Raw genomic sequence first — 26,954 nt, forward strand, 5'->3', positions numbered from 1 at the left:
AACTTAACTTAGTTGTGACCTTTTACGTCATTTGGTCTCTGATGGAGAGTTGTCTCATTGGCAATCATACCACAGCTTACTATCGGTTTTTATATCAAAGGATCCTTAGGCTATCAAGTTTGTGTTTATGTTGCTGTCAATATATTAACATGACCGCCATGGCTAAAAATGAAACATCAGGGTAAAATGCACAGAGGGACTAATACCTTGAAAACCATAACAGATAGAGAAAATCCGACAAATTTTGAGATTTTCCTTATTATATCGAAAACTATAATATAAAGGCAGAAACTGTAATCAGAACTAAATCCAAGCTATACAAAATTTACAATTATGTCTTTACAACTGAAACCATTTGTCGACTTCCTAAAAGAGTTATTGCCCTACTTGACTTTTTTTACTACTTATAATTTTCGAGTTTTTGCCTATTATCTCGAAAACTAACAAAGATTGGTAGCAAACTCCAAACGTAAAGCGAGACCAGGTGCTTCGCCAGGGTAAGCGTCTGTAAATCGAATGATTTTTTTCGCAATTTGTTTAGTTAAAATGTCAGGTAATTAATTGAAAAGTATACACACATTCCAAAGATTTGAAACAGCAGTATTTCAATTCATATCTCCACAGGCTAATTCTAGTTTTTAACTCTTTGAACATAAGGCGGATTGTTCGTTAATTTAAACGAGGCTACCAAATATCTACAATCAACTTCTCTTAAGCTGTAGACCAATTAGAAATAAAATTGGTTAGAACCATTTCTTTTTAATTTATGTCTAATCTTTCTGTCAATATACTTACATGGCTATTATAGTATTAGTAGAACTAAGGAACAAAACAGCCAAACATGGTTAGTTTCTTTTATGCATTTCCATATAAATATGTAGCAGATTTATGTAGTACTTACATATTCAAGTTTTTAAAAACATTTCCATGACTTAATTATGACCCTTAGAATTTCTATAAAATTGATTGGTAACCTTCGTTAGCCTTTTTCTATTTTTCTTTGATGTGTTTCCTGTACAATTATTTTAAACTGCATCATATGTTTTGCTAGAAATTTTGGAACAGAAAGACAGACCCAGAGCATTAACCTTTGATCCTAACCAACATAAACTGTTGAACTCTGAATTAAAGCATCTGTACACTGCAGTAACAAGAGCTAGGGTGAATGTATGGATCTTTGATGAAGATAAAGAAAAAAGAGCACCAATGTTTGAGTATTTCAAAGCGCAACATTTGGTCAAAGTCATCAGTATTGAAGATGCACAGAATTGTAAGTTTAGTGGGTGCTAGACACCTGGGTAATGCTACCAAAAAGAAAAGATCAAAGCTTGACATTATATCAGGGCCATCAATAATGATAAATAACAGACATGTAATTTAAATATTGCCAGATTGGTTCATAGTTAAAATGATCCGATAGTGTGTTTTGACTCATTGTGATATTTTAAACATTCACAGTTAATACATGTACTGAAAAAATAAGGGGCATATTTCTGAAATATTATTTTGAAAATCTCTTTTTTAATGAATGTGTGAGGACTGTAGACCATTATCATGTCTTAATGTCAATGTATGCAATCAAGCTTTAATCTTATATTTTTTTGTTCCTAATGAATACTCTGGTACAACTCTTCCAACTCCGTATTGTTCGACTCTCCAAACTTTTGTTCTCTAATTAGCCAATGAATGTAATTTCTAAAACACTCACTTTTTACACTGAAAATATAATCATCGATCCAAAGATTTGACATAATCTTGATCAAAGGTCATATTATATAGATGATGGTTATTGCAATTGTCTTGTTAATATTTTCTTTTTGTCAAAACCACATCAAATTGTTTTGGATTCATGTTGTTATAAAATTGGTGTCAATCCATGATTTGATAAGTTATATAGAGTAGTTGATGTACTTACATTTGTTATTAAAAAAAGGAATAAGGATGATATTTCCAGTGTCTAAAAGAAATGAACTATAGAACAGATACCAAAATATTCATAAAAAGTATACTAACACAGTCAGTTATAAAAGAACTTATCGGCTGACTTATTTCAATTGATCGTTATAGGCTGAGCTGAACCTCTTCCTGCATATTATACCAAATTAAATTAGAAGCAAACTGTCAAGGTCATTATAATTCATTCTAGAAACAACAACTAAAATTTGGAGGATGTTGTAACAAAAAAAAACATTAAAAACAAGTTATTTGAAATTATTTTTACCGGTATCAATTTATTATTCAAGACAACATTTTGTGTGACAAATAAATTAATTGTATATATGATTGTTTAGTATCCACTAGTGGAATGTTTGCCGAGGAATCTGCTCCAGAGGACTGGATAAAAAGAGCCCAAGACTTCATGAAGAATAATTTGTATGAAGTAGCTGCTAAGAGTTATCGACAAGGAGGAGATTACTATATGGCAAATGTTGCTATGTGTCATCAGATGGCACTGAAATCTTCGAGAATTAAGGACAATTCTGCTCTGATGAGGGAGGAGTTCTTGTTGGCTGCTGAACAATATCTGGAAGTTGAGCTTCCTGCAAAAGCTGCGATTTGTTTACAGAATGCTAGAGAGAAGGAGCTTATGGCTTATGTGTACGAAAAAATGGGACAAGTACGATAGCTTAATATAAATATTACAAAAATATAACAATATTAATATTTAAATAAAAAAGCTACGTACATTAAACGAGCATGATTCAACGTATAATCATAACACATAGGGCTGGTAATACCACATACTTTGTAGTATATTGTTTTATACAGTGAAATATCCACAACATAATAATTGTACCTCAGGAGGTAGGGTAGATTAGCAATCGTTTCAATAAATCAACAGTCTATTGTTTTGACAATGACAGTATAATTATTTTTAGTATCAGTTTAACAGTATATTGTTGCTTGCTTATAGTTAATAGTATTTAGTGGCCTTACATTACAGATGTAGTCTTTATATGTTAAAGGTAAGGGCAGGAAATAGGAAGTCGTGTTACTGTAACAATTTATTTAGCAAAATAATAATCATTTATTTTCTTACCAACAGTTGAATGAAAATATTTGACACTACGATAATTGTTAACTACTCTCATATCATCTTTATTTAAGTGATAAAGCAATGCCTTAATTACTACTTTTAGTTGGACAAAGCTGCAGAAACTTACAGAAAATTAAAACGCCCAATAGAGAGTAGTGCCTGTTATGAGCGATTGGGATTCTTTGACAAGGCAATATCTACATTGTATGACCATAAATTATTTGACATGGCAAATGACATATTGAAAAGATACAAGTTACAGATAAAGGTAATATTATGTAGAAAAAATGTATTCAATTTTTTATCACATAGAGCCTCTTGTTTCTTATGGCCAAACAGGAAAATTGTTTTTCTCTATGATTCAAATTGGCTCATGTACCTTCATTCATATCACTTCGAAGTCACAGATCAATGTAACTGACCTCATGAAGCCTTCAGACAATGCTCTACGAATTTAAATGTTTAATTTCATTCAGTTTTGGTTTTTTTGAATATCCAAAACAAGACACTATTGTTGTAAGGTGGACACACACTTGCCTACAACTCCTGCTAGACCAATAGACCAGCAGACCATTTAAAACCCAAAGGTGAAATTTGCAAATATTTTGGTATATTTATATAGCATTGATTTCTTGGGTTTCCAGGAATTATCAAACACCTATACGGTACTTCTGCAAGTTTATTGAATGTTTATTTACTCGGTAAAATACACAATGTACTTGCAACGCACACAAATTCGTCAATAGTTTTCATAATAGTTGTTGCGGGTTTTTTTGGCAATTCATGCAAACTCAATTCAATTCAATTTGTAAGGGAATGTTGTCACCAACAGTTGGTACTTCTGAGTGTCAAATATAATGTCACATTTTCATAAAAGTAATTGCTACCTAAACACGATGGGTGGCCGTGCCACATGTGGAGCAGGATCTGCTTACCCTTCCAGAGCACCTGAGGTCACCCCGGACTTTTGGTGTGGTTCGTGTTGCTCAGTCTTTGGTTTTCTTGGTTGTGTTTTGTGTAATGTTGTTTGTCATTTTGGTCTTTTTTTTCGCCATGATGTCCGTTGATTTTCCAGTTTGAATTTCCCTTTTGTATCTTTCGCCTCTCTTTCATAAGGATTATAACTAACTAAACTGATGAGGGGAGATCAATTTAACACATATGTGTTTGATTCATGGGAGACAACTATCTTAGGCTCTACTTCAAATCAACCAGTTATGCACTGTTTGTGAAATGAATAGAAAACAAGAACGGATTCTTCAATTTTTCCATTTGTATATAAAACGATTACTCTGAGCAATCCCTGTTGAAAATATCATTAGTGGTTATTGACAAGGTGTTAATTCATTCATCAAAAAGGTTTTCCTATTCGATATATGAAAATAATTTAGTTTTTGCCCCAGTAATTTTTGGGGAAAGCAAGATTTAATATTTTTTACAAATTTTACTTTTTATATGTGAACTATCTTGCAAACAAAAAAATTATTATATATGAAAGTATATATCTACTTTATTGCAGACTGGTCTTGTGTGTTTGGTTTACAAAAATACTCAAACCAAAACGAGGTCATATCCAAATACTTTCGAAAACAGATTGACATTAACATTTTCTTTTGGTATAAAACAGAGACGAAATATTCCAAAGGGATAATCAAACACATAAGTCGAAAAATGACAATACCATGGAACAAAAAGAAAAACGACCAAAGTCAAATAACGGTATACAAAACACAACATAGAAAACTAAAGACTGAGCAACACGAACCCCCACAAAAACCGGGGGTGGTCTCAGGTGCTCTACAAGGGTAAGCAGATCCTGTTCCAATATAAAAAGCTATTATTATTGTTGTTGAAATCCACTACTACCTAAATGAAGGAATAATTTAACAGGTAGCAACTAGTCAATGTTGTTACTTATTATCATTATAAATCTAAGATTAAAAAACCTTCAAATCAAAATATTGCATATATCATATTTCACTTAATTTAATTTTTTTTCAATTAAGATTTACTTCAATATTGAATTTTTATTACTATATTTCGAAGACAAATTTGGTCGACATTATGTAAAATGAATTGCTCATTTAAGTTAATTGTGTTAACAATATTGATTATCTCTAATCAACACGTTTATTTTTCTCTTTTTAGGAATTTGAAGAGACAGGCAAGTCTGTTCCTCAACATCTCATTGATCATGCACCAGTAAAAAAACACACAGAAGAACAGCTTGCCTTTGCAGCAGCAGACATGTATCATTCAACAAACAATATTGGCAGAATGTTGGCATCTTTAAACAGATTACCAAATATTGACCACAGAATAAATTTCCTGATGAACCTTCACACTACAAAGAATAATTACATGTCACATGCTGCAGAGATTTTAATGCATAATGGTAAAAAGAATATGTGAGAGTTACCTTGTCATAACTGCACAAAATTCGAAAAATTTACTAATATTTTATCTTACAATAATTTCATTGCATGTAAGTTTTATACGATTCCGTAATTTTGATTGGCCGAGGCAGTCCGAAAGTTATATTTTATTTCCGTATAAAATTCAACATTAATGACTGTACATGCTATCCATGGCAATGATAAAACAATGGATAGAAAAACAAACGAAAGACTCGATTTAAATTGTAATTTTATGGTTGTAATATAAAAATGTAGTTGAAAATTGTAGAATTGAAGTTTATTTTTGTAATTCTATAGTGGTGTAAAGGCATTGAACGTGCACACATTCTTAATATGAAGCGCTAGATACAAAATTTGATTCGGTCAACGCTCTTAAACCACAAGAAAATTACAGAAAAATACTTTCAATTCTTAGATATACTGTTATCTTGATACAAATTAATTTTTTAAACTGGTTGATAAGATCTATGTTTTGAGTGTTCTGCCAGATATTTGCTATACTTTTCTGGCCATAAAATCGTTAACGCCTATTTTCAGTTTAGCCATGATCCAGTATCAGTATTTAATATCATTTGGTTTTCATTGTATTTCATCCACTAGCTTCTGCAAATATTTTATTCCTCTGCAACTGCTGATCTAATTGAAATAAAACATTACAGAAGTTTCTCTTTGACAGTTTAGATAATTAAAGTCATTTCATTCCTTCAACTAACAGTGTCACCATGGCTGAACATAAGGGTCTAACAGCTGTCTAATATTTTGAAAATCTGATGTTGGTATAGACAATATGACAGGGAAAAAATGTCCAGAAAGTTAAAATCTAAAAATGTTTTAATTTAACTTAAAACATCAAGTGGTTTGTTTAAGGAGTTATTGGCCTTAAATTTTTGCATGTAATCTTATTATAGTGAAAGCTTTTCTTAATAGATAGAATTTATAAGCAAAAATGTAAAAATGATCTGATTACATTATCTATAAGCATACCTATTTGACTAGGTAACCTATCTATTGTCTCATTATAGGAGTTATTTTGCTTAAATGTTGGCATTTCTGTCTTTTGTCTTATCTTGTCTTGTTTTAAAACAGAAACTGTTACATGCAAAAATAATCAGTAACCTCTTACTTACAAATCATCAATTTCATTAAATTTATCGATTAACTCCTTATCTTAATTCTTGTCTTTAAACATAGATTCTTAGAAAATGTTTAGTGGTATAAACATTTATAAAAAGAAAGAAATCGTACACATAAAACATGATCATCAATAGAAGATCTTAAAAAAATATACAATATATGGTGCCATGAATTAATGGTTTGATAGCTTAAGTGTTTTTAGAAATTATCCTGAAAATATAATTGAGAAGAGAAACTTTAAATGGGAACTAGCTGTTAAATTTTTGTTCACTGACTTGACTCTAATTCGCATATTTGATTTATAGCATACTAAGCTGCATATCCAAACAAATTAGAAAAAACAATTAACAGTGGATTGACTCAATATAATGTATCATCATTTGGTACACATTTTAGACGCCATTGAATTATCCATCGACTACCAACGGTCGTATAACCCGAAACAAACATTTAAATAAATAAACAGACATCTAAGTGCAATAGTATAATGACGATTTTTCGAGGTCTGTTTGATTTGATTTAAATATCAAAAATATGTAAAACATCGTTTAACCTGTATTCAAAGGATTTTTTGTGGGTGATATCAGTCAAAGAAATGGTTATTCTTGGTGTCTCCCTTTTTTCAGCTCAAAGATCAAAGTGAACTTTTCTCATCACTTGGTTTCCGTCTTTCCGTCATTTTGTACAACACAGATGAAGGTACTGCTATGCAATGTCTACAATATCCACTATGCTTGTTTTTCTTTTTCTTTTTCTTTTCAGGTTGTATAAAAGAAGCCGCTGAATTATACTTAAAACAAGGACAAATCAGGAAAGCATTATTCCTTTTCAGAGACATTGAAGAGAAAGATTTTGTTGGCTACTGTCAAATCACGATTGCCACTGTAGAATGTACTATCAATACGGATGGAAGTGGAACCTCTGAAAAACTTGATCAAGTAAAACAAGATTTACAATCGGCTATTGACCTGTATCATAATCTCACCGGAAGTACATGTTACAAGTTTGATAACCCCAAGCATGGAGCCGGAGAGGCAGAACTCTTATTAGGACAGTTAACAGATGATACTAAGCGAATTACAACTGCATTTGCAAACTTTACATTCAAGCAGCGGAAGCAATATAAAGCTGGACAATTAGAATGTTCAAACTGGATGGTTAATCATTCAGATTTATCTAACCGAGAAAATCTATATAGGGTCATCAATGCAATGCCAGATTTATTTGAAGTGTTGAGAATTATCCTTACTGCTGAAACATTATTAGACAAGGAATATTTGAAACAGATTTTCATGTTTTATGGATTAGAAACAATTTCAGGCACAAACTTAGTACTCAACCCACAGCATAAGCCAAGAATATTGAAACTAGTTATAGGAAGATATGTTTCAGAAAACGATCTGAGGACTGCCAAAGCAGAAATCAAAACCCAAGATGCTACACTTGTAATTGCTGAACATTTGATAAGGCGAGCCAAAGAATGGTTTAAGATAATAGAAGGGGAAATTTATAAACAGCACAGAAAGTTCGCGCAGTGTCCTTTGTACACGGCAGGGTTGAGAAAGAACACGGAAAGTGACTGCTGTGATGGTTTGCATAAGAAGATTACCGTGAATGAATTCAGGGAATTGATAGAACTTGATCAATTGTTTATGGAAATGGAGTATTATGTTGATGAAGGGATTGCAAATTTGTTAAAAAAAAATATACGAAGTGAAATAAAAAGCCTTTTTGGTGAATTTATCAATAACAAATATTGTTCATGTAAATTGTTGGTAGGGGACTTATTTCAACATTTTAGACACGGCTCAGGTATCTCTGACACAATTAACCAAGCTATGGATTTGCAAACAACTTTAACCGAATATTCAAATGTTCAGATGTGTATGAAGAGATACTTTGACCATGAATATGAGTTCATGAAAGAAAAGAAAAATCTAAAGAGAGAAAGAAATACAGAGTTGTTTATGGAAATGGGATTTCTGTTGAAGCTTATGAAACTTCCTATTCTCATATCAACATTAGTCTTCAATTTTCAAAAAGATGTACAAGAAGAATTAAATGAGAGGGGACTGCAGGTTTCAAGTGTGAATGATATAGGATTCTTAATAAATGACGGAGGAACAGTATACTGCATTGTTAGTCAATTCTTGCATGCTTATAGAGAAATGTTTTCCTCACGCAATAATTCCAGGGAGGCTTTGATTTTGTTTGCAAAATTCATACAACAAGTAAGACATTCAAACTCTGAACTTATCCTTCCAGATCTTACCCTTTTACTTACGTGGACAGAATTTTTCACAACGACTTCGTTATGTATGGAAAGTAAATTCTCTTTAAATCCTGATTCATGGTTTGTTGTACCGTCATCATACATAACATTAGTCTATTTTATTGATTCAAGTTACATGAAAGAAAATGGGATTACAACATTCGAATCAATAACACGTCAAAAGTATGCACCAGAACCAGATAAAATTCGAAACAGAATAGAAAGGTTTGTTGGAATGTTAGCAGGCACCGATAACAGGTTGAATGTAATCAGAAAGGTCTTCCAAAACCTTTCAGAAGCAATGAAGGAAGTACAGACTGGTGATGATCAGAAGGAAGAAGAAATCATTGGTGTCCAGTATACTGCAAATGCTATTAATGCTATAGGTATTGCTGAAAGAGTCCTTGTTTTAAGTTTGATATTGTTAGCCAATATGGGAATGACAGTTTACTCAAAATCAGAAACCTACGTTATCAGAGAACTCTGCAGAATTGAACTGCCTTTACATAGTCCTAAAAGGCTTTTAAGAGCATTAGAAAAGATTAAATGTTCAAGTAGTGTTTTAGATATTGTTCATTGCCTAAAAATCCTTATTCATGAACGAGATGACGATCTTCTATTATGTCGATGGGATCAAAATCAGAACAGAAGATATGGGATAGTCTCAGAACCACTGCAGGAATTTACCATGTTTAGTTCCACTTTTAGTTCACCTGAAACTAAACTTGTAGTAGATAATCCTCAAATAGTTCTAGCTCAACAGAAAACAGTTGTGGAAGAGGACATTCATATGGTAGAAGAGCAAAGTACAGACGTAGAGGCAGTTAGAATACAGTTAGAAGATGAAAACAAAAGAAACAAAGCTGCTGTCGTTATTGCAAAATGTTTTCGAATTTTTTTGCTCATTAGAAAATGCAAAATCTTGAGCGATCTTTGTGAAAAATATCAGAGGAAGGAACAATTGAAAGATGAAATGGGAATTTTTGCAGATATTGTAGTAGATGATAAAATGTGTGGAATATGTGGGGAAGTTTTTCAAGATGTACAAAAAGAGTCCTCTAAACATGCAAGTTATGCCGAGGTCACACGCAAATATATTGATAATTCCTCCAGACAACCAACTTCTCCTCTAGAGGCAGGGTCTCTCCATTTAATTAAAGGCATGGATGGTCATCAGTCAGAGATTTTTGATGCAAATGCTTTAAAAGAAGTCACTGAACTCTCACAAAAACAGAGTCACATGACACTTTATTCTCACTGCCAGAAACAAAAACAATTTAGTTTTTTCAAAGAACAGTATGTCATAGAAATAAAAGAAGATCTTCATGTCGTAAATATGTTTATTGAAAAATATGAATTACGTTCAACAGCAGCAAAAACCTGGTATAAAGATTTTACGTTAAAAGTGACAAATTTACTTTTTTCTCACGAGGAGTTAGAGAATATCATAAGGAAAATAATGGAGACGAAGGATTGGGGTAACACTACAGTGCTTCAAAAATCCAAAGAAATCATTGGTAGCATGAAAGAGATATCTCAATGGGTATCTGAAATTTACAGTAAACAATCAAAGGTATTGTAACAATCAAATGTATTGCTTTAATCAATCACAAACAACTATTTACAATAAGTTTTACATTTCCACATAGATTTGTTTTATAAATATAAGAGTAAAGAGATCAAGTATGATTGCCAATGAGACAACTATCCACCAAAGTTCAAATGAAGCGAATTTAATCAATTATATGCAACCGTACTGCCTTCAACAATGAGGGAAAAAACATATAATTAAATGTACAAACTTTGAATAATAAAGAAATGAAAATAACACTTTATAAATTGTATGCGTCCGATGCATTTCTGGATTTACATTCATCTGAAACACTCAAGGCCAAATATTTGAATACCAAGCTTTTATAAGTACTGTAATCTGTAAAAAAGCTTAATGAAAAAAAATTAATAGCCAAGTCCATCTAAGGTCAACTTTGCCTGAGAGAGTTGGAACCTCAGTTTCTTAAATATTTCTAAATTTATAAATGGCTAATTTAAGAAAGGTATGTTACAAATCATACAATAAACGAAGCACTGACTACCGTAACTGAGCTAATTCAATGTATAATTGAATCCTTTATGCCAAGGAATAAATCCTTCCATGGAATCTTTATATTAAGTTGCCTTATCTTTTGGGTCCTGTATACTTGTGACCAAGAGTTGAAATCATTCCTCAGTAAAGGACCTAAATATCGTCCCCCGTCAATTATTAATTGGAATGAGTGTCGTAACATCATCCACGACTCACTCCGTACTTACTGCTCTAAATGGATAAAACGAGAAAAAGCTGACAAGAAATAATTAGATTCTTTTTTTAATTCGGTAATGAAAATAGTTGATATACGTATTCAACATTTTGAAGATCATTTTACTCCTAACAACAACCATAATAGCCCAATTTCCCGTATCAAACATAAGCTAAAAGAACTCGCCAAGGAATATATTTTTGTCCCGGCTGATAAGGTTGCTAACAATATCATTATTGTTTGACGTAAATTTTACATTGATGTTCTACAAAAGGAAATCACGAATTCACCAACATTCCAACTGACTCCATTTTCGGGAAATGACATCTGTAACAAACATAAACTTTAGCTACCTCTTTACTAGCAGAACCAAATACAATGAAAGTTTCCACTATGTACTGGATTCCGAAACTGCACAAAACTCCTTACAAATATGATTTATTTCGTCTTTAAGCCATTGTTCCACTACTAAACTATCTATTCTACTTACTAGTACACTTGGTACAATCAAAAACCTGGTAATAAATTGTTCAAATAAGGCCTTTGAAAATAGTGGAATTAATTACTTTTGGAGTGTCAAAAATTCGTTGGAAGTACTTGATAAATTGCATGCTTATATTGGTGATTTCGAATCTGTTCAAAGTTTTGATTTTTCTACCCTATATACCACGTTGCCTCATAATCTTATTAAGAAAAAATTCACACACCTTATTAAATGGGCATTTAAAAAGTTGGAATGCGAATATATATGTTCAAACTTTTTTATGGAATTTTTTAGTAACAACAAACAAAAGAACTATGTCAATTGGACCTGCTTTGATACTATAACTGCCCTTGAATTTTTACTAGATAACATTTTTGTTCGCTATGGAGATTCCGTATATCGTCAGGTTATTGGAATTCCCATGGAGACTAACTGTGCACCACTTATTGCGGACCTGTTTCTGTATTGTTATGAGTTACAATTTATGACTAAAATCAGCAAAGACCCATCGAAACAACATATGATTCAAAAATTTAATAACACTTTTAGATATTTAGATGATATATTGGCTCTCAATAATGACGACTTCAGTATGTACACTAAAGAGATTTATCCTGCCAAACTGACTTTAAATAAAGCTAATACTAGCAATGAACACTGCCCTTTCCTGGGTCTTGATATCTTTATCTTTAACGGGAAGCTTAATACCAAAATTTATGATAAAAGAGATGATTTTTCATTTCCTATTGTTAATTATCCATTTTTAGATGGTGACGTTCCCTTGTCTCCATCTTATGGTATTTATATATCTCAAATTGTTCGATTCGCTCGTGTATGTAACAACGTATTTGATTTTAACGAAAGAAATCTCTGTATTACTGAAAAATTATTACACCAGGGTTTTCGATATCACAAACTAGTCAAAACATTTACTAAATTTTATCATCGGTACAAGGACATCATTCGTAAATATAAATCGACATGCAGACATCTTATACGTTCAGGTATATCACATCCAATATTTTATGGTAATATTCTTTACAAAGCACAAAAATGTCGGCATTCACCTCAAAAGCTAACCAAACCTTTAAACAGACTTATTCGGAAAGGATATAGTTACGATACTGTTGTCAAGTCATTAAGGATTGCATATGTTGGTATTAATATTGATTCACTCATAGGGTCTTTGCATCAGAAATAAACACATTTATTCTAAAACTAGTTGTTGGCATGATACGGATTATGTTCTTCTCATATATTTTATGATGGTATGATACTAAACCCCTAACGGGAGGGATTGTACTTGATTTTCATATGATGAAACATAATCTTTCAATCAATTTAATTGAGGTCTGGAGCTGGCATGTCAGTAACTGCTAGTAGTCCTATGTTCATTTATGTATCATTGTCATTTTGCTTAGTTTCTTTTGTTACCTATTCTGACATCGGACTCGGACTTCTTTTGAACTGAATTTTTACTGTGCGTATTGCTATGTGTTTCTTTATTCTACATTGGCTAGAGGTATAGGGGGAGGGTTGAGATCTCACAAAACATGTTTAACCCCGCCGCATTTTTGTGGCTGTCCCAAGTCAGGAGCCTCTGGCCTTTGTTAGTCTTGTATGTTTTTTAATTTTAGTTCATTTATATGTTTTGGATTTAAGACTGACGTCCATTTTCACTGAACTAGTGCACAATTTTGTTTAGGGGCCAGCTGAGGACCACCTCCGGGTGCGGGATTTTCTCGCTGCGTTGAAGACCCATTGGTGGCCTTCGGCTGTTGTCTGCTCTTTGGTCGGGTTGTTGTCTCTTTGACATATGCCCCATTTCCATTCTCAATTTTAGTGTGTAAAATATAATGTGATGTATTGGAATGATGTTAAAAAAAAAATTAAAAAACAAGTTATAAATTCCATGCGTATGAAGCGCTTTTCTGAATTTACCTTCATCAATGCTCAAAGCCGAATATTTGAAAGTACAGGATGTATAAGAACCGAAACAGTTGAAGAGCTATATGATCAAAAAATGTAACTTGAATAATATTTTACATCATAAATTTACTAGAACTTTGGGGATTCAAACCCGACTGGTAATACTAGGTCTAAAGGTACAGTCAATGATTTGTACATGTACAAGAGATGGACAGAAAGGTTAACAGCAATCGTCAGTTGATCTCTTATCTGAGTTATTTCCCTTGAAAGACTTGTTTACCCATTTTTGTAGAAACTATAAATGAGAAAGAAAAATGTAAAAAGTAAAAAGTTCCAAAAAAAATATATAAAATATAAATCTACATGTCCGGTCGTCAATTGAACCCTTATAGGAGCTATTGCCCTTGAGAAAAGATTTTACTTACTTTTGAATAAACCATAATAGATAGAGAGAAATAATGAATATTACTAATATTCAGCAAAATAAGATCTACAAATAAGTCAACATAGCCGAAAATTGGGTTCCGTTCTCCAACTTAAGTTTGCCATAACAAAATGTTATAAAACTTATAAACTATGCTAATTACCACCAAACACAGATTAATTTCGAATTTGAGAGGCGTCTCTTTCACCGTTGTTGAGTTATGTCCCTTTGTAAAAGAAAATATTTGGCGAATTTGCCGTTTCCGCACTATAACTTTACTTTGCCTCAACCAAATTTTTTAACCTTATATACAATAGAAAAACAAAGGATATGGGGTATTGATCCAAGACCCAAATCAGCACATGCACAGCAAAAATCACTAAAGCAAAAAAACAGCGCTTTTATTGCTGTTCTTCATCTCAATGTCAGAGTGAGGCCTTCCAACATAGAGCAAAAAGCAAAACTCGTATTGCTTATTACCACCAAACACAGATCAAGTTCTTGTTTGGGTTGCGTAACTTTCACCATTCTAAAATAACCTCATTACTGTTTGTTATTGAACAAAGAGCACTCAAACCTCCAAGCAATCTCTAATAACAGCATACATAACCAAATGTAATCACACTTCACAGAAAACAATACGTCAAAAGGTTTGAATCAGTACATTGACTCTTGTATATTTACAAACAGGGGCAGCTGTGTACCATTGACACATTCTTCTTTAATTTTAGTTTTTGAGTTCTGTAAAACACTGAACAACTCCTTTGTTCGAGTTATTTTTACAGAACTCATTTCTGATTCTATATACTCGATGAATGAATGATTATTTGTTACTCACAATTGATAGTTTTCTCCTGGGTCTTAATTTTTCGTTTTTTTTTCTCTCCTATTTTAGGTATCAGCTAAGCAAGGTAAGCTTTCTAAGACTAATGACCATGATGATTATGATGAGGATGTTGAAGATGACGTGGTGCCAGTTGTTGAAGAGCCATTTATTAGAAGAGATGAGAAGAGCAAAAGAAAGAGAAAGAAAAATGGAAAACATAACTAATAACATTACCCTGTGCTTTTTTCCAAATCATGGCATGATAGCATTGAAGGCAAATACCATTTATTGACACTACTCGGTGTCTGTTGTACATCCATCTGCCTTGTCAATCACTTGGAAATTATTCAAAAAGCATCTTCCCTGATACTACTGTGATATATGTAAACAAATGTGGCTATAATCAAATATTGCTCCTGCTAACCATTTAAAACTATTTCATTTGACAAATATTTACTCCCATCTGTTCACTTAAATACCGAACTCAAAGCATATATTTACATTTAGATATTAATCTGGTTAAAAAAGAAGAGGAAGATACCATTGGGCTAAAAGTCGAACACAATTTTATTGATTTATTTATGAAAGAAAACAAAACTGTATAGGAGTTGATTGCACTAAACTTAGAAATAACTTATTTCATTAGTAATAGATTGAATTATTTTTCTCCTCTATTCCAATGGGGTTCTTAATAAATTAATGCACATTATTATATCAAGTCCTATCTTGTACGTTACATATTCAGACAATGGATGTGGCTATCTATTACAACCCATCCCCCACCCCCTAAATGAGATTTAAACAATTGGGTGTCGAAACATCAAGAGTGGCTATGCTAAAATTATGTAAAGGTAATAGGTGATGAATACAGGCTTTTTGTAGCCTATATCTGATGGTGAGAAAACAGCTAAGTTATCTCTGTCATATTGTTATTTATGTATGTAATTTATAGCACAGAATCTGGTTGGTTTTTATTTTAAGTTAATGGTAAACTGCTCAAAGCATGGAAGACTTCACATTAGTCTTATAAAATTATTAATTCGTTTATTCTTCATTACAATGTATTGTGGATTCCTTATTATCGCGATATACAAATTTTCGTGGTTTCCCTGGGTATACGTAAACAGCGAATTTTGATTGTAAACGAAATATGAATTTTAAATTGGCTTCTATACAGACTTGTATAAATCATTTGTTATTGTCATATGCATCCTTGCTTGAAACAATAGGCAAAAATGCATAACTCTAAAACTTTTTGAAAATGGTACATCTGAAGTGCTTTCCATTATATACCTATATCAGGAACTCTCAAACCAAAAACAAAAAACATATAATAAGTATGTGTAAATACCTCTATCTATAAGGCCCCATACAATGTATGCATGTCTTCTCTGATTATATTATAATTTTAAGGTATTTGTATATTTGAATACAGGACAAACATTTGTACAATACTGAAATAAAAAAAAAGTTAAAAAGAACACTTTACTTCTTTGAAAATTCTTCGTTCCATCCGCATCAAAATCTTTAATTACAAATTTTAAGTAAAAGGAAATTAAAAAAGAACTACTAAAAATATGGATTAGAGGCAACAATGTTTTTCCTAATGTTCAAATCTCATAAATCAATTAAGAAAATACAAATCAAGGGAAAATACTCAGGAGAGTCCAAAATATAAATACCGTGTTACAAAATTGAAATATTAAAAAATGCATCAAAAAGGGAAAAAGGTCGATCCTCACACAACAAAATAATAAATACAATTTTATAAAAAGATTAGAGGACATACACTATGCCACCTTACAACCATTCATCTTCAATTTCATATAAAATTATTTTTTTATCGAAATGAATAAGCAACCATTAGTGGAATAAGAAAATTGTTTGTCAGTATTTGAACATGGAAATGTTCCAAAGCAAATTACAAGCAAATTTTTAAAATAATTATAGTTTCAAGTCCCTTTATCTACTAGACCTTGATTTTATACAGGAACTTCAAAAGATAAACCTTTTTGAACGTATTCTTATTTGATAAAATATACAATAAAAAATTTAAAACTGACAATATGATTTGAAAACATATTTTTCAGGAACATATATATTGTCAGATATCCTGTTCCCAGGATAATAAAATTGAGAATGGAAATGGGGAATGTGTCAAAAAGACAACAACCCGACCAAAGCAGAAAACAGCCGAAGTCCACCAATGGGTCTTCAACACAGCGAGAAAATCCTGCACCCGGAGGCGGGCTTCAGCTGACCCCTAAGCAAAAAAAAAAATTAAATATTAATATTATATCAAATCTTAATAAATTAAGTTGTAATTCACAGGAATTTGTCCTGCTGACAATTGACATGATTGATACGTATTAATTCCCCCCCCCCCCAAAAAAAAAAAAAAACTTGCTTATGATTTCTGCAACTGTATGCATTTAGTGCTTTGTAAAGTTGTGTTCTTTTCAAAAGATTGGAACTATTCTAATTCTTTCCTAATGATCCGACTTCACCAAACAGGATGTTCCCAGGATAGCTACTTCATCGATAAACTCTCAAATATAGTTCCCAATAATTCTATTTTCTGTGTACATATACATTGTACACAAACGCACTGAAAAAATTCAGTATTATTGTCTTCTGATGTCCCTCTGGTTTCTTGTAAAATCTCATTATTTTAAGTGAAATTTTATTTCATGTTTAAAAATGTGGCGTATGACAGTCAGCTTAGTATTTACTTAAAGTTATGTCTGTCTTTAATATAATTGTTTTAAAAAGTCAGTATGATACATAGTGTAGCAAAACAGATGAGTGAAAAGTACATGTATTAGTAATGTATGAGAGAAACACAGAGAGATATTAATCAAATACAATTTATATGTAACCTTAAATACTTTTATTGTAAAAATCAATTAGTCAGGGATACATATTGCATACTGCATTATTTTCTATATTTAACCCCTTGATACCCTTGTCAGGTGATAGTGTATGGGGGTATGTAAAATCCTGACTACTGAAAAACAAATAAAAGATAATCAAAAATATTTCCTTTTCCAAATGTCCTCTCCAAGCTGGCCATTCAGAATAATTTTTGAAGTGTTATGAATAGCTTTGTAAAATTGAATTTGATATGAAATTCAATAAAATATGCAGTATAAAAAAAATTCTAAAGTAAATTCCCAGTAAAGTGCTTTGTTATCCTCTTTTATGTCTGGTAATAACGAGTGTAATATGTTAAAAAACGACCCAAAATAATCAAATATTATGAATTTTATATCCTGAATATTTTTAATCATATTTTGAAATACTTCTGAAATATTTAGTGTAATGTTGTCTATTTATATATGTGTTAGCGGCAATACATTAAGTTTAAATCCTAGGCAATAAACTAACGCCTAGGCAGTAAGTCTATTGCCTAAATAATGTTAGGAATTTCACTTAAATCCTGAAAATTATGTCCAGGCATTAATGTTAATGCCTAAAATGAAAATGAGAGTAAATAAAAAGTTAAAATATCTTTTGTACATAATAGAATAATAAGAACTGAAGTTTGAATGTCAATTACATGAAATAAAATTATAAGTAAAATATGGATGTTGAAACTCATTGAATAAACCTCTTAAAAATACGTAAAACTTGTTGGATAGTTGTTTCAATGGCAATCGTACTTCAACTACTTATTTATATATTGATAGAAAATTGTATTGAAATTTATTTGTTACAAATTGGTGCGGAGTTATGGCGCAGACTATTTCACAGTTTTCCCTTTTTTCTAGCATTTGAACCTGGTTATCGTCCAGTACCTTTGTGTTGAGCCGTATATCGTTTGTATATAGACAAATTTGATTCCATATGACCACTGTTAATTCGTTGTTCCTCATCCATGCAGCAAGCATGTCATGAATATTCCGTTTGACCCCTCAATTCAACCCTGTGATTGGAGATGTATTGGCTTCCCGTGAACAGTAACTAGTTCTGGCCACATTTGCATTAATTTAGAAATAACCTTAGCTTTAAATCCACGACCTTTGTCACTTTGTTGTTTATGTTGCACACCAAATATTGTGAAAACACCAACTAAGTTAGAAGTTCACCTTTGAAGCATTTTTTGACGTAAGAGCTCTAGTAATATAATTATTGTTTAGGTGATCTTTGGTACACCATAAGAAAACATAGTTTCCATCTTTGATTGGAAATCGATTAAATCAACTGGTCCTCTTCTGCAAAACTCTTTGGATAAAACGTGTTTAACTACTATGCACATTTTATCATGCTACAATTTAAAAAAAATGGAAGAAATATTACAATGGAATCATGGAATCATGGAAAATGTTTGCAAAGCCATAATAGGTTGTTTAATTCTACGGTCTATAATAATAATAGGCTGCTTTGAGATATTTCTTTTTATGTTTTTCCCAAAATACCATACAGTTCCTCTAGAATAAAATAAACTTTGAAATTTCCCTCATCATTCTCTTTTACTTTAGTTACCAGTCTTTCAAACCTCCAATGGTAAAACATTGTCATACCATTTTAAATTTTTATAGTCTATAGTTGCCTTTTTTCTAATTTTGAAAGTTTAATCTTTGCCAAATAATCATTGTACTTTTGCCTTGGGTATATGACCTTTGTTTTCCCTGATTCAAATTTATATTCCGCAAAGATTCAAGAAATTTGTTGTTGCTTAAATGCTAATAATCCAGATTAAGAAGTGAAAAGACAAGATTGGTTTACAAGTAAATTTACATAATGCAATAAAACAGATGAAAAGATGATGTGACTTGCAAAATTTCATATCTTAAGTTGTCTATTTTTGACCAGCTCAAACCGGCTCGACCATTAAAGAGCATAACACAAAGAAATACGAGTAAGTTCTGTTTTGAATGCGAAAAAATTGTAGATCTTTAAAATCAGTTTATATTAATTTTGGAATATAATTTTTTAAATGTTATTCATCAAGAATATTTCACCGAATAACATGTATTTGGGAGATAAACAAAAATCCTAAAATTAACTTATTGCCTGAAATGAGGTTTGGCAATAGGTTGAATAATCATCATCAAATTTCAGGAAATAAGCTTAATGCCTGGAAATTTCAGGCAATAAGCTTAATGCCTATGCGTTAGCTTATTGCCTAGGATTTAAGCTTAATGCCTTATTTCACTTATTGCCGCTAACATATACATCATTCCGTCAGAAGAGTATTACTATTGTAGAATAAAGGATGAAGGGAAAAACTGCGTTTGTTTACTTTTTGAAAACACAAAATAATTGATTTGAGTGTATGTTTTAACACAATTTCATTAGAATATAACTTTTTAATGTATAATAACAGGATTAAAGTCCAAAAAAGTGTAAGTAAAGCAGCGGAATCCATAATATTGATTACTGAATGCGATTCATTTTAACTATAAATGCGGTGATATATCACTGTAAGTGCGATCATTTCTGATGTGGAATTTTTAGAGGTGCGATAAATTTTCATTGTTGTTTTATATGATAATTCGACATGCAACAACTGAAAATAGTCTTTTAATGACTTTAATATTGATGATATTTACTATTTGAAATGCAAACTTGTTGTAGATGCTTACTTGAATATAACCAACGTATGGTTGATTCCGGACGTTGTAACGTTACGCACGCTGTTCCTACAACCCATAGGATTTAAAAAAGAATCTTCGACATTTCCTCCGCAAAACAAAAAAAAAAATGTTAGCAAACACTAACCACTATAAAAACAAAGTCAGTATATGTTTTCAATAATGTTCTTATAGCTCTTGGTCATATGTTTAGTAATATCTAGTATATTTGAGGATTAAAACAACAAAGCTATATGTGAAAAAACGGATGTCCAACGTTACATTTTTGAACAACTGTTTTAACTCTTATGTATAGCATAGATATAATAGCCATAGATATGGGTATTATATCTATGTGTATAGTGATCCTATTTCTTATTCTCTGATCTTCATGAAACTTGGCGAGAACAACGACATGTGTCGGTTCTTTGTGACAATTAGGTCATTATTTTGTCAAATTTCATTTGACTCGGCGGCTGCATATTAAGCTGGAATAAGAAAAATGTCCAACGACGTTTTTCGTTGACTCAACGACTGAAAGTGTATTTCATAAGTAGATATAGCAGAAAATGTCTAAAAATGGTAAGATAATAATAACATCTACCAATAGTACAAATATTTGCCTCGTTGTTCGTGAGTTCAAATATTGTAGATTCTATAAAATCTTCTCTTTACAGTCGTTTTTCAAGCGGTAGTCATTTTGTCAAAGTTGATATTTCATTTGTCAAAGCAATTAATGCGGGTTTTTTACCTGATATTTCAATAAGTTATTTTTAATTTATAAAAACAAAAGTTAGATACACGAAGAGTACACAATGCCTAGATTTGTTTTATATTAACTACATGCTTGGGTCTGAAAGGAATAAAATGCTACGAAACATTACAAAACGGTAGACATTTTGTCCAAACGGGTGAAAACGTCGAAAAATCCGAAAACGCTTATTTCCGACGTTGCATGTGCTAAATTTGTTTCAATTAAATGTTCCTGATAATAAAAACAAATTGTGTGGTGAAATTTGGAAAAAGGCTGTCGAAAAAAGAATAGCGCATATTGACAAACTCGGAACATAGATTCGACACAGATTAAATTTTGATATTTTATAACCATTTTTAGCTTTTAGTGATTTATTGTTGCTAGAGGCAAATGTTTGATTCAGAATGCGAATGATATGTACAACTTTTGCAAAGACAATTTGGAGACACCAAGACAGTCCTCTTTATGTTAAAGGTGAATTTTTCGTTATGTTGCGGAAGTACCCTGAAATAGATATAGATCATTTAAAGTCGCCCCTTCAGTAAGGTACATTCACCAAATTAAAAGTACAAGTACTCGAAAAGTTTTCGTTCGCGACTTGTCCTGCTACTCATGTTATAACTGTCGTACTGAAACTAATTCATGTACTAGCGAAGCCGGACCTTTTCGTCAAAATAAATTTGTGCATGAAACGGAGGTAACTGAAAGACTAATTGCAAACATTGACGAAAACAGTTTCATTGAAATAATACAACCCGGGATTGTATTCCCCGTTTTTACGGACGATCCAGGAGAAGATTTCTAAAATTTAAAAAGTACATCAGACGTTAGAAAACTTAAGCAAGAAACTATAGATGACTGGGGAAATAATTTTGAAGCTGGGGTTCAAATAATTGAAGGGCTGTATTTCGACAAATTTTGTGTCAAGGAAAGTACAATTCATTTCAAATTAATCAAGGGTAAAAAAAAATGATTTACTTGCAGAGTGTCGGATATATTTGTATTGGGGTTGAATCAAGGTATGGAAAATTTACAATGATATGCACCATAAAATTTTAGCAGCCTGTGATTAAAGTTTTGTGCTTCTAAAATTATGTTTTAATTTATTTATGGAAAACTGTATATTTAATAATTCCGTCCCATTTTGCCTTCCTACATTATTTACGACAATACAGCATTTTAAGGGGAATTAAGGGTAAACATTGTTAATCGATTTCTACAACTTGAGGTAATTCATGGTAAAAATACATCTCAAAAATAACAGAGACAGAATCAACCCATAACATATTAAAAAAAAACGAATGAAACTAACAAATTTAATTAATCGACGTCAGAATTTCAGAAAACACTCTTTGAAGTCCCATTTTTGGTGTAACGTCGTGTTGTAGAAACATCGTGCACAACGTTTGTGCGTTTTGTACCGTTCGTCGATTGTTTTTTCTGTACGTTCGGTGCGTGTTTTCGTCATAATTCTTTACCGTTTGTTAGTAAAACATCGAGAACATAATTAGCTGTTTCTATTGAAATAACTATCTTTTATTTTTTGTTAGCAAGTATTTGCAACTACTAAAATTAAAATTGAGAATAGAAATGGGGAATGTGTCAAAGACGACAACAACCCGACCAAAAAGCAGAAAACAGCCGAAGACCACAAAAACTAAAACTATTTGACATTTCTAACATTTCATATTGAAGATTAAAACAACCTGAATTTTGTAATTGTTACTGGATCAAGAGAATCCCCACTCATCGGGCCTGAGCGCCTGATCGCAATCAAGTTTCTTAGAAATCCAGTCACGATTTTGATCTTGAGGTCCAAGGTCAAGCTCACACGAAGGTCAGGGTGATATGCGTCACATCGTCTTAAGGTGATACACGTTCATATCATGCATATTCAAGCCTTTTTCAACTGATTTTTATACGACCGCAAAAATTAAAAATTTTTTGGTCGTATATTGGTATGAAGTTGGCGTCGTCGTCGTCGTCGTCGTCGTCTGGCGTCGTCCGAAGACACATTGGTTTTCGCACTCTAACTTTAGTTTAAGTGAATGGATCTCCATGAAATTTTACCATAAGGTTCAATACCACGAAAGGAAGGTTGGGATTGATTTTGGGGGTTATGGTACTAACAGTTAAGGAATTAGGGGCCAAAAAGGGGCCAAAAATAAGCATTTTTGTAACTTCCAGACAATAACTTGTGTGTAAGTGTATGGATCTCTCTGACATTGTACCACAAGGTTCCTTATCACAAAGGGAAGGCTGTAATTGATTATGGGGGTAATTGCCTCAAAATTTTAGGAATTAGGGGCCAAAAAAGGGGAAAAAAACAAGCATTTTTCTAGTTTCATGACAATAACTTGTGTGTAAGTGTTTGGATATTTCTGAAATTGTACTACAAGGTTCCATATCACAAAGGGAAAGCTGGAATTGAGTTTGGGGGTAATTGCCCGAAACGTTTAGGAATTGGGGGCCAAAAAGGGGCCAAAAATAAGCATTTTTCTAGTTTCCAGACAATAACTTGTGTTCAAGTGTAGTGATCTCTCTGAAATTGTACTGCAAGGTACCATACCACAAAGGGAAGGCTGGGATTGAGTTTGGGGGTGATGAATCATAAGGGGGTTCAAAAAATTTGGGGGGGGGGATTTTTTTTTTTCTTTTTTTTTCTTTTTTTCCTTTTTTTTTTTTTCTTTTAAAATTTTCCATTTTAAGTTGGTTATTTCTGATTAATATTTAAAAGCAAATAATAATGATATGGTAGGAGATACACACCAAACAGGATGTGTAAATTATTATATAATAAGTATTGTGCAATAGCAAGAAATTTTCAATTGCACAGTATTGCACAATAGCAAGAAATCTTCAATTGCACAGTATTGCGCAATAACAAGAAATCTTCAATTGCACAGTATTGCGCAATAGCAAGAAATATCCAATAGCACAATATTGCGCAATAGCAAGAAATTGTCAATTGTACAGTATTGCGCAATAGCAAGAAATATTCAATTGCACAGTATTGTGCAAAAGAAGATACTTCGTATAAATTGCTTATTTCTTGATCAATTTCAATGGGGTTTTATTCTTGAATTCTTGGGGTTCTTTAATATGCTGAATCTAATCGTGTATTAAGTTTTTGGATTTTGGGCCCCGTTTTTAAATTGGTCCACATTGAGGTCCAAAGGGTCCAAAATTTAAACTTTGTTTGATTTCATCAAAAATTTAATTATTGGGGTTCTTTGATATGCCGAATCTAACCGTGTATTTAGATTCTTAATTTTTGGTTCCGTTTTCAAATTGGTCTACATTAAGGTCCAAAGGGTCCAAAATTAAACTTAGTTTGAATTTAACAAAAATTTTATTTTTATGGTTCTTTGATATGCTGAATCTAAACATGTATTTAGATTTTTGATTATGGGCCCAGTTTTCAAGTTGGTCCAAATCGGGGTCCAAAATTAAACTTTGTTTGATTTCAACAAAAATTGAATATGTGGGGTTCTTTGATATGCTGAATCTAACCATGCATTTAGATTTTTGATTTTTGGTCCCCGTTATCAACTTTGTCCACATTGAGGTCATAAGGGTCCAAAATTAAACTTTGTTTGATTTCATCAAAAATTGAATTCTTGGGGTTCTTTGATATGCTGAATCTAACCATGTATTTAGATTTTAGATATTGGACCATAATAGGTAAATGTCCAATTTAAAATTTTTAAGTTCTTAGACCACATTCATTCTGTGTCAGAAACCTATGCTGTGTCAAATATTTAATCACAATCCAAATTCAGAGCTATATCAAGCTTGAATAGTGTGTCCATACTTGCCCCAACTGTTCAGGGTTCGACCTCTGCGGTCGTATCAAGCTGCGCCCTGCGGAGCATTTTATTATAGTTCGTTCTTATGTTGTACTGTTACACCACTGTCCCGGGTGAGGGGAGGGTTGGGATCCCGCTAACATGTTTAATCCCGTCACATTCTGTATGTATTTGCCTGTCCCAAGTCAGGAGCATGTAATTCAGTGGTTGTCGTTTGTTGCTGTGTTACATATTTGTGTTTCGTTAATTTTTTTGTACATAAATTAGGCCGTTAGTTTTCTCGTTTGAATTGTTTTACATTTGTCATTTCGGGGCCTTTTATAGCTGACTATGCGGTTTGGGCATTGCTCATTGTTGAAGGCCGTACGGTGACATATAGTTGTTAATTTCTGTGTCATTTGGTCTCTTGTGAAGAGTTGTCTCATTGGCATTCATTCCACAACTTCTTATTTTTATATTTATCATCCAAACGGTCAAATGTTGGTTTAAATCTTTTCCCAGATAGTTATACATTGCATGTCATTATCCCGACATGCCGTTTGTTTTACCTAACAGAAGATACACCTTGATAGTATTCGGTCCAGGATTTGTAAAAGGGGTGCAATTCCAGAAAACTGAATATTTACTGAACTGAAATTTTTCGTACAATTTTATGCTAAAAATTCGATTGTTCAATCAATGGGCGTATACCCTATACGCCCTTCCCTGAATCAGCCACTGGACCAGAAAGGTCATATTTTCCGAGAACAATGTTTTGTAAGCATAAATAAGGTGTGTATGTAATTTGTGTTTATCATAGTGTCTATAAAATTGAGGATGGAAACGGGGAATGTGTCAAAGAGACAATAACTCGACCAAAGAGCAGAAAAACAGCCAATGGCCACCAATTGGTCTTCAACACAGCAAGAAAATCCCGCACCCGGACCCGGAGGCGGGCTTCAGCTGACCCCTGAACAAAAATGTTTACTAGTTCATAGAAAACGGACGTCCCACTAAACTCTGAAACATATAAATGAACCGGAATTTAAAAAAAAAAAAAACATACGTACAAGACTAACAATGACAAGAGGTTCCTGACTTAGGACAGGGTTAAACATATTTTGTGAGATCTCAACCCGTCCCCTAAACGTCTAGCCAATGTAGAATAAACAAAAACACAGCAATACACACAGTAAAACTCAGTATAAAAGAAGTCCGAGTCCGATGTTAGAATAGGTAACAGAAGAAACTAAACAAAATGATAATGATAACATAATGCAACAAATTTAGGACTCCCAGCAGTTACTGGCATGCCAGCTCCAGACCTCAATTAAAATGATTGAAATATTATGTCTTCATCTATGTTGGTTTTAAGCGCTCTGCTTAGCTTATGTTTTCTGCTATGTGGATTTCTAAATGTTGAGAACAAAAATTGAAAGACCAATTGATACAGGAATGGACCCTGATCAAAATATTTATTCTACCTCTCAGTGAAAGGTATACATGGTATATGCTATAGAATATTTAAAACACATTTTAAATTTGAAGATTTATGCGGATGCGGATCTAGGATTTTGTAAGGGGCACATTTGGAGTGGAACAGGTAAAAAGTCTGCATTTGCCATAAATATAGCTCCAAAAGAGGGCTTGGGCGCCCCCTATGTCAGCCTCTGCGGCCGATTCCATATAGTTATATGGTCTAGTTTACCATTGAATATTGTATGCATATGTTTTGTATATTAAGCTGTGGTGGTTGTCACCGTTTACCAGTCGAGACAGGGAGATGTCAGGAAATGATAGATTGTGTCGTCACTGTGGCTCGGCTTAAATCCGACGGTGACGCGTATCATTATATTTTGTTTTGTAAATCTTAAGAAAATGAAACTTCAGAAAAAATATTTTCCGGTATTTTGGTGGAAAAATACAAACACCTTAAAATTATGTATACTATTTTTCTCAAGTAATATTACAGTTTTAGAAAAATTGTTAGCGTCGATATACTAAACAGCTAAAGCT

General features: G+C 32.4%; 1 protein-coding gene across 1 annotated transcript in view; it reads left to right on the plus strand.

The window, feature by feature from the left end:
- Positions 1-20,051, plus strand: part of LOC127707392 (TPR and ankyrin repeat-containing protein 1-like) — a 59,254-nt gene extending 39,203 nt beyond the window's left edge. Inside the window, exons 16-21 of the mRNA XM_052211873.1 lie at positions 1,052-1,270; positions 2,292-2,617; positions 3,141-3,305; positions 5,186-5,432; positions 7,351-10,433; positions 14,890-20,051. Coding sequence (XP_052067833.1) covers positions 1,052-1,270; positions 2,292-2,617; positions 3,141-3,305; positions 5,186-5,432; positions 7,351-10,433; positions 14,890-15,045 — 4,196 coding nt within the window. The 3' untranslated portion in view covers positions 15,046-20,051. The remainder of the gene's footprint in view (positions 1-1,051; positions 1,271-2,291; positions 2,618-3,140; positions 3,306-5,185; positions 5,433-7,350; positions 10,434-14,889) is intronic.
- Positions 20,052-26,954: the final 6,903 nt, after the last annotated feature.

Source organism: Mytilus californianus, unplaced genomic scaffold (assembly GCF_021869535.1).
Source record: "Mytilus californianus isolate M0D057914Y unplaced genomic scaffold, xbMytCali1.0.p SCAF_1, whole genome shotgun sequence".
NCBI lineage: Eukaryota > Metazoa > Mollusca > Bivalvia > Mytilida > Mytilidae > Mytilus > Mytilus californianus.